This window comes from Quercus lobata, chromosome 2 (genome assembly GCF_001633185.2).
Source record: "Quercus lobata isolate SW786 chromosome 2, ValleyOak3.0 Primary Assembly, whole genome shotgun sequence".
Classification (NCBI taxonomy): Eukaryota; Viridiplantae; Streptophyta; class Magnoliopsida; order Fagales; family Fagaceae; genus Quercus; species Quercus lobata.
The window spans coordinates 46509276-46518669 of record NC_044905.1 but is presented as its reverse complement, the minus strand read 5'-3'; the positions used below and the strand labels follow the sequence as shown (position 1 = coordinate 46518669).

The 9394-nt window shown below is 34.5% G+C and overlaps 1 protein-coding gene across 1 annotated transcript; it reads left to right on the top strand.

Moving 5' to 3' along the window:
- Positions 1-1922: 1922 nt before the first annotated feature.
- On the top strand, positions 1923-8602 carry LOC115975707 (TBC1 domain family member 5 homolog B-like). The gene is made up of 5 exons (XM_031096604.1): positions 1923-2651; positions 3863-3966; positions 4621-4797; positions 5956-7817; positions 8182-8602. Exons 1-5 carry the CDS (start codon positions 2479-2481, stop codon positions 8329-8331), a joined length of 2466 nt encoding a protein of 821 aa, XP_030952464.1. The 5' UTR covers positions 1923-2478; the 3' UTR covers positions 8332-8602.
- The last annotated feature ends 792 nt before the right edge of the window (positions 8603-9394 follow it).

Sequence of the window (9394 nt, the reverse complement as noted above, 5' to 3'; positions counted from 1 at the left end):
TAGCACGCACTTCGTTAGGGCCTAGTTCTGTAACCCACTCTCTACAAATTCATTGTCTTGAACTCTTTGGGTCAGAACCCCATAACTGTTGGGCCTGGGCCCCGAACCAAGACCCTACAAGAATAATTATAATTTTGTGTCTATCCATGAGGTGTTTTAAAAAATAAAAATAAAATTAAACGATTTTTTATAAGAAAGTAAATAATGATAATTTATTATAAAAAAAAATAATAATAATAACTCCTATTAACGTTAGACTACTAAATGACGTCTAACCTCTGTCTCTCTCTCTCTCTCTCTCTCCTTGAGAAATCATCGAACTTAAAAACACAGAATTCATCAACAACACCTATCTAAATCTAGATTCATCAAAGTTAATCTCTTCAAAACAAATCATACGTACATGGATATGGTTGCTAATCTCTTCAAATGAAATCACATTAAGAATTTGGATTGCAATAAAGTTTTTTAGTAACTTATAGATAAATTAATAATAAAAGGATTAGATGAAGAATTTGGATTGTAATTAAATTAAAGTTTTTATCAACATAAAAATTATAGGAAAATAAGATAAGGACAAAAAAATATATATATATATATATATATATATATATATATATCTTCTTCTTTTTTTTTTAAATCTAACAAAATTTATGCAATTTGGTGAAGCCACTTGACGCAGCCACGGCTTCTAAGCCCAACTTTTATTATATAATATATGATATAATGTGAGAAGAAATGATACACATTTATTATAATTTCAGAGTATTCTATAATTTTCCTCAATTTATAATATAATTATTTTGTTAAAAGAGAATTTCAATTAGAACAGAATTCAGAATTAAGTATAAATTAGTTTAGGAAAAGTAGTGCCCAAGCAGGCCATCAAAAACTTGTTTACAACAAAATAAGAACACAAAAGATTCTATACTCCTGTTTCTCATCTTAATTGTGTGCCATGAGGATTTACCTCTTTTTATTTGAGAATGAATGTTTCCATTGAAAATACCATGAAATATTAGTTGAAGATTGTTAGCAATAATTTGATAGTTGAGAGATGGAAAATTTGAACTATGTATGTTTTCATTAAAGACACCAAATAATTGTGAGTTGAACTCTTAAACTATTAGACTCTTGATCACTGTATATCATATTTCTTTATAATAATAATAATAATAACCTCATACTAAATTTATACATTTTTCAAAATTTTGATTTGAGAATATTATATACTCTCAATGTATAAGACCGTTCAAACATCTTATCTTCTATAAAATGAATGGTGTATAAAAAAGTTCTCTAATCATTAGTTTCTTATTAGAAAATTATTAGGTACTTCCGGAGTACCATAAATGCGTACTTCTTCCTCTCACATAAATGGTGGATCACACTAATTAAATTCATTAGTGTGATCCACCATTTATGTAAGAAGAGGGAGTACGCATTTATGGTACTCCGGGAGTACACAATCATTTTCCTTTATCATGTAGAGTCATGATTGTATTAATCTCTAAGATAACAATGACTATACATGTCTTAACTTTTACAAGAGCTATGTTTCTTGATAAATAGACAAAAAAAAAAAAAAAAAATTAAAACCATAGAATAAAAAACCGAATTATGATGTACAACTCCTAACAAGTAAGAGAAGAGCAGTAAAATTGAATATTCTCAAAAAAATGCCGAGATAGAATTAAGAAGTTTGTTATTTGGAGATTGTAAATCAAATGCTATTGTCTAATAGCAAAAACAAAATTAACAAAGAGAAACTATAATAATTAATATAATTATTTGTTGTTGCGGTAAATAAAATTGGGAAGTAGTACTTTATTTTTTTTTGGAGAAGGTGGGAAGTAGTTCTTGGAAGTTGGAATAGCCAGAAAGAGAGGGTTTTTGTTAAATGTGGAGGTATTTGTAGAAAAGGACAACTCACCTCACCTTCCAATATCTCAAGAACTCCTAAATAGCTCCCAACCTTCTTTTTATTTATTTACTTTTTGTTTTGTTCTTTTATTCTCTCTCTTAAAAAAAAGAAAGAAAGAAAGAGGAAATAATTGTGTTTATCTATTTCTTAATTTCAATGAAGTAAGAAGAGAAGGCTTGCTTGTTTGTTGTAAGTTGACGTAAGAGTCTCTCTCTCTCTCTCTCTAGTCTCAATTTCCTTCCTAGTTCCTAGTTAAATTGACACCCCAGGCCTGTAATTCTCAGTTTTCCAAAAAAACACAACATTCTCTGTTTCTTTAATTTCGCCTTTTGTTTGTTTCTTTCTTCCATAACTCCCATAAATTCTCATTCTTCAAATCCCATAAACTCTTTCTCTGAAAAGCTATTCGATTCAATTGAATTCTAGCGTTTTCCTCTGTCTCTGCTCCAACATTGTGCAAGTTTCTGCTCGAGGAAATTGCTGCAAAAGCTTGTGTTTTTCTTCAATTATATGAAATTTCAGCAACTGGGTATTTGAAGAATTGCCGGAAAACCATGACGGAAGCTCCGATCGAGGCAGCATTGCCGGAATCGTCGTCTTCAAGCTCTGTGGAGCAGAACCGACAATTCGCGCATCTCAGAGGCGTGCAGTGGCGTATCAATCTTGGGATTTTGCCTTCTTCTTCCATAGATGATCTTCGAAGGGTTACCGCTGATTCTCGGAGGAGGTAACTTTTGCTCAATTATTATCAATTTTCAAGATTTCTTCTGAATTTCTAACCCCCCATTTCTGGATATGTTTTTTTTTTATTTTATTTTATTTTATTTTTTTTAATTGGGTCTAGCATACACACACACACGGGTATTAAAGGAAAAAAAAAAAAGAAAAAAAAGAAAAACTAATTGATGGATAGAAGAAGCATATGGATATGGGGATTTTTTTTATTTTTTTTTATTTTTTTATTTTTTATTTTAGACTGAAGAGTTAGTTAGGCGGGGTTCCAGTTTGATTCAGGATCGAGAATTGAGAGATTATCTTTTACAATAGCTTCTGGTTGTCTTTGTTTTGTATTTCTCAAAACAGTGCTACTTCGTTTTACTTTGTCTTATGATTAATTTTCTTCGTTGGGTTTTTTATTTTTATTTTAGGGGGAGGGTGGTTTTTACTTTCAGAGATTTGTTTATAAGCTAGCACTTTTAGTTAAATAGATGGTTAGAGATGATTCGTGGAAAACACATATTCAGTCTTTTAGAGGGCTCTACCATCCACAAGGTTAATGGTTTGATATTTTGTTTTCTTTGACATGCGGATTGGTGGTTTAACAAGGAAAATTCTGATGTCTGCCTAATGCTAATGGAGAATTGTAATCTTGAGTTCAATTGATAGAAATGCCTTGTTCCTGACAATCCTTTTAAACATGATTTGTATATAGGTTCTGCAATTTGTCCTTTGTTAACTAGGATTGGCTGTAGTTTGAATAACTTAGTTGATAAAAACAAGGTTTGCTTTGATCTATGAATGTCAGAAGCACTCAATTTTGACAGAACTTAAAGTTTGGTTTGATTAAACTAAGGTTTGTAAAGCTATGAATCTCGGAAGTGCTCAGTTTTCACAAAATCTAAACTTTGGTTTGTTATCCAGCCGTTTTAAGCGAATGCTTTTGGGAATTGACGCAACCATTTTAAAGTTTTGGATACGTCAAGCAAACAATTTTCTTAATGTTGTTTTCATTTTATTCAGGTTATAAGTCAATGGCAAAGCTGGAATTGAAAATATTATTTGCCAGCTTCATAACTTACAATGATAGTAGCCATCTTGGACCAAAATTTATTTTGACAGAGATGTTTCAGTGATGTCCGTCTTAGTTGTAAAAATTGGATTTTTTTTAATATTTCATTGTAATCTATTGAATTTCTTGTTGACTTCGTGCTTGGTCAGATATGCTGGTATGAGAAGGCGCCTTCTAGTTGATCCACATATTCCCAAGGATGGAAGTAATTCTCCTAACCTTGTCATGGACAATCCACTTTCATTAAACCCAGGTAAACTTTCTTGTCTCTTTTAGGCACCCATCCATTTTTGATATATAATTTGTACTTGTACCTTGGGAATTAGTTATAAATCCATGCATTGTTAAAGCAATTTTTTTTCCTGAATTTTTGCCTTAGTTCGGTTTTGAATATCAGAATATTGTTTTCTCCCTGAGTTAGCTCAGTGGCAGAGCGCACCCATGATAATTGCATCGTTGTGCCTAGGCTGTGAGGGCTCTCGGCCACAAGAGAGGATAGTTCTGGTGTTTATTTATCATTGTTATATATCTATTACATAATTTATGTTAAGAAGTCAAATTTTCTATGCTTGCATCTTAATTTGCTTCTTGGTCATTCATGGAAGGAATTGCTTTTTTCTGCTTCTTCTTTTTATATAAATTTTAGAACGCAGCCCATGAGATGATAGAGCAAATGGTAAAAGAATAAGAAATAGCAATGTCTTGGGTTTTTGTGTAGATGTTACCCAAACAGATTCCTTGGTGAGCTAGCTAGCTCCTTGTGGTTCAGTTTGACTGGTAATAAAATATAAAGAACAATATATTATTCTGTAAAATGGGTCAATGAGTTCTTGGGTAAGCTAGCTAGTTCTGAAGTGCTTGATGCTATCACTAATTTATGTTGGATTATGTCATTAATTCTGTGCAGATAGCACTTGGGGTCGCTTCTTTCGAAATGCTGAGCTAGAGAAAATGGTTGACCAGGATTTGTCACGTTTATATCCGGAACATGGGAGCTATTTCCAGACACCAGGATGCCAAGGCATGTTAAGACGAATCTTGCTCTTGTGGTGCCTTAGACATCCTGAGTATGGTTACAGACAAGGTAAATTGCTCATGTCAAAGCAATCTTTATTGGAAATAGTTTTATATTTCATTATGTCCTAATTGAGTTGTACGATAGATAATGTGTTCCAAGAGGTCGTATATTATGCTAAGACCCTTGTAACTCAACTGGCACCTTCTGGAGTTTCCAACGGAGACATCTAGGGTTCAACTCTCTCTCTCCCCCATTGTAGCCATAAAAAGAAGTCGTGTACAGGAATTATGATACAATTTGCAACTACAATATTATCAAGAATGCATTTTTTAGTTGGAAGTACCTAGCCATATGCAGCCCTCTGTTTTTTTTTCTTCCCCCGAAAATTTAAATGCTAAGGGAAGGAGGTTGCACAATAGACAAGATGAAAAAATCTAGTGGGATATGGTCCTTCAAAGTTTAAACCCCACTCTACAGTGCATGGCATGCATATAATTGGGCAACAAATCACTACCACAAATGCAATTGATACAGGTTCACACACTCTGCCATTGTAAAGCATTGGGAATAAGATGCCACCTATCAATTGGGAAAAGTTTGTGGTTTTTGACTTTGTGACATCCCTCATATACCATATTTTCCTTTCTATAAATAAGAAGATATCTTTCATTATTTTCTTTTTACCTGGCAAATCCATTAACCTTTCCATCAACATATTTGTACTGGTGGTCTGGTTTTCCTTGAATATTATGATCAGTATGGATTGTATGCCTGTGAACCTGGATGTGTGTGTGGTTTTTTTTTTCTTTTTAATTTTTTTCTTGTAAGGTGCTACTTGATCCTCTTCAAAAAGGAAAGAGAAAAGGAGAAAAAACCTAAATATTACCAGAAAAAAAAAATGTATATATATATATATGTATATATATATATATATATATATTCTTTTCCATTTGCATAAATGAAACAACTTATTCTGGATGTAGATTTAGAAATATTATCAATGAAAAATGGTTGGGCCATTAATCATTTAGACTTGGCATTCATTTGTTTTATGATGTCCGACTCAAATGCCATAAGTTTTTCTTGGAATGTCTTTTTTGGTGATAAGTAGAGCCCAAGTGAGATTTTATTCTGCACTCACTATGCCCTCTAAGGCCCAAATTATGTGGAAGTTTATTTTCGGAAATTTTTTAATATCATCCTTCTTTCTGGTGTTCTTTATAGGAATGCATGAACTATTGGCTCCTCTGTTGTACGTTCTTCAAGTTGATGTGGAACATCTTTCTCAAGTTAGAAAGCTTTACGAAGATCAGTTCACTGACAAATTTGATGACCTATCATTTCTTGATAATGATCTTACATATAATTTTGATTTTAAAAAGTCTCCAGATATTATGGAAGATGAGAATGGGTCACATGGAAATGTGACAAAAGTTAGGAGTCTTGATGAGCTTGATCCTGAGATACAGACCATTGTGTTACTGAGTGATGCTTATGGGGCTGAAGGTGAACTGGGTATTGTCTTATCTGAGAAATTTATGGAGCATGATGCATATTGCATGTTAGATGCTTTGATGAGTGGGGCCCATGGCTCAGTTGCAATGGCAGATTTCTTCTCACCCACTCCTGCAGGTGGGTCTTACACTGGTTTACCTCCTGTCCTTGAAGCATCCGCGGCATTATACCACCTGCTATCTCTTGTTGACTCCTCTCTACACAGCCACCTTGTTGAGCTTGGGGTTGAACCGCAGTACTTTGCACTTCGCTGGTTACGGGTTTTATTTGGACGTGAATTTTCACTTGAAGACTTGTTGATAATTTGGGACGAGATATTTGCATCAGATAATAGTATATTAGACAAAGTTGCTGAAGATGACACCATGTCCAGCTTTGGGGTCCTTAATTCACCTCGTGGAGCATTTATTTCAGCTATGGCAGTTTCAATGTTACTTTATTTGAGATCTTCCCTACTTGCAACTGAACATGCTACTTCTTGCCTTCAGAGATTGTTAAACTTTCCAGAGACTGTAAATTTAAAGAAACTGATAGAAAAGGCAAAATCCTTGCAGGCTCTTGCACTGAGTGCTAATATGTCATCTTCATCTTCTTCACTTGGTGGGGCTTTAAACTGGAGTAAATCAGCAGCTGTAAGAGGTCATAGCCTATCATCCGATTCTGTTTCTCCTAAAACTCCTTTAAATCTGGTACCTGAGAGCTACTGGGAAGAGAAGTGGAGAGTTCTACACAAGGCTGAAGAACTTGAGAAAAGTGATTCAACAAAACAAGTTCAAACTCCAAAAAGAGGTTGGACAGAAAAAGTAAGATTGAGTCTCTCCCGAACAGGATCATCTCCTGCAAAGGTTGAGAGTGGGAAAAAGGATAGCAATTCATCTGTTAAACGAAGTTTGTTAGAAGATCTTTCTCGAGAACTTGGCTCAGATGAAGACACTGAGAAAGCACACTGTGATGAAGTTTTAAGCCAGAAAAACAGTGTATGTGTAGAAGTTGAGGTGGAGGGACAAGATGGTGGCAAGAAGGAAATTACTTGCACTGCTGAGGGGAGTTTGAGTGGGAATGCTGGAAGTGAAGAAAACTTGTCTGTATATTCAGACCCAACAAGTTATCTTAATGGGGCTAATGACCAAGAAAATGACTCTGAAAAAAGTAGTGTTGCATCAACTTCATCCCTTGAGGAAAGTGATGATCATTCCAGTACTATCCCAGATGAATCACCTCTTCCAGTTTCTGATAACCCCAAGGACGTCTTCCCAAAATCTGGATTGAACAATGATTCCATGGGAAATTCTTTGACAGTTCCAAAAGAGCGAAAGCTTCTTTCAGGTAAATTCCAGTGGTTTTGGAAGTTTGGGCGTAATGCTGCTGGTGAGGGTACGTCTGAGAAAGGAGGAGGTACCTTTGAGGCTACAAAATCTGCCAACTGTGAAAATGACCAGGACAATACTGCTGGCTTTCTAGTTGCTAATGCTTCTTGTAACTCTTCTATTAGCGGCAAAGGAGACGCTACGGACCAGAATGTGATGGGTACTTTGAGGAATCTTGGACAGTCTATGCTTGACCATATTCAGGTAACATTATGACTTTTGTTATCCTAGAAATATTTAAAAGGGAACTGCTTTAAATTTTGAGGGGAATGATTCTCTGTGGGCTAGTTGGGATGCCTTTGGAATATATCTTATAATTTCTCATTAAACAAATGGGAATCAATGTATTACAGGATACATACTGAATCAAATGAATATATGGGTCACTTCTAAACTTATGGAGTTTCATGGTTTCATTCCCCAATGCTTCCTACATTTTTTAGGCGCCTTTAGAAATATTGTTGCTTGAAGATTTTTCTACACCATTAAAATATTACTCTCTCTCTCTCTCTCTCTCTCTCTCTCTCTCTCTCTCTGTGCGTGGTAAACTGATAAGTTTGTGTGTCAGGTAATTGAGACTGCTTTCCAGCAAGATCGGGGTCAGGTGGGATCATTGGAGAACTTATCTAAAAATGGTTTAGTTGGAAAAGGACAAGTTACAGCCGTGGCAGCTCTCAAGGAGTTACGGAAAATCAGCAATCTTTTATCTGAGATGTGAGGTTGGTTTTATTTACACTGAGCTGTATATACCTTTTGTAATTACTATTCTTTAGAGCTAAAATAAAATGAGTTCCTTCATCTTCTTTCTTCCACATCCTCTGATAAATCTGAATTTTGGCGGGTTCTTGAGAGACCAATATGTATATATGGTGCTTTTGTAATAATTTTATAGATTAAAATGTCTTATGATGCTCAGTTGTTTAAGGACCTGAGTTCTAGTAAAATATGTTTCTTAACATTTTCTTATTCTTCTTTAGTATGGCATGATAATGTTGGCACCCACATATCTGGCTATTTTATAAGATGCACTTTTCTCTGTGAGAGAGAGAGAGAGAGAGTAAAACTGCAGTAGAGCCACGGCACCCAATTTGCAGGTTAAATGTCATTGAAGATTTTGTGCCAATTGAGATCTCTTCATCACTTTATTCCTCCAAAAAAGAAAAAGAAAAAGAAAAAAGAAAAAGAATTAGTTGTGACTTGTGAGGTACACACTACACACATTGTTTTACAGGTGTTACATCTGTTCAATCATCAGCTACAAAATATGGTGCTAACTAACTGGGACGATGGGACTTGATTCTTTTGTAAAAAGTAACGTATTTTTGGCAAGAAAGGAATTGATCCTAATTTCTTTATTTCTTTTTTATTTTATTTTATTTCTCAAACCGAGTTGAGTTCTTCAAAGCCGATCAAATGGTAAACATACTGACCCGAATGCCCACATGGGACCAGGGGAGGAGATATACGTAGGTTTTTTTTTTTTTTTTTGGTGCTTAATTACACAATCAATGTCAAGAGAGCTGTAGTTTAACTAGTACTTCATGGTGTTTTTCAACAGAAACGTTGATAGTTCAAGTCCCCTCCCTCCTTAAACTATCGGATTATGAAAAATATATATACTATGATATAGCATGGTACATATCTTCGGCTTCAAACATAGCAATGTATATCTAACATGTTATAAACATGGAACTGCTTCACTTCTTTGATTTCAAACGGATTTTGAATACAATTCTTATAGATTATATCAAGATAGGAGGGAACTGACCATTGATGTGAAA

Bases quoted from the DNA above. Each gene is read 5' to 3' on its own strand.
- LOC115975707 (XM_031096604.1), top strand. From the start codon at position 2,479: ATGACGGAAGCTCCGATCGAGGCAGCATTGCCGGAATCGTCGTCTTCA. The intron at 3,967-4,620 runs GTAAACTTTCTT...AATTCTGTGCAG, and splicing joins TCCACTTTCATTAAACCCAG to ATAGCACTTGGGGTCGCTTC. The intron at 7,818-8,181 runs GTAACATTATGA...TTTGTGTGTCAG, and splicing joins CTATGCTTGACCATATTCAG to GTAATTGAGACTGCTTTCCA.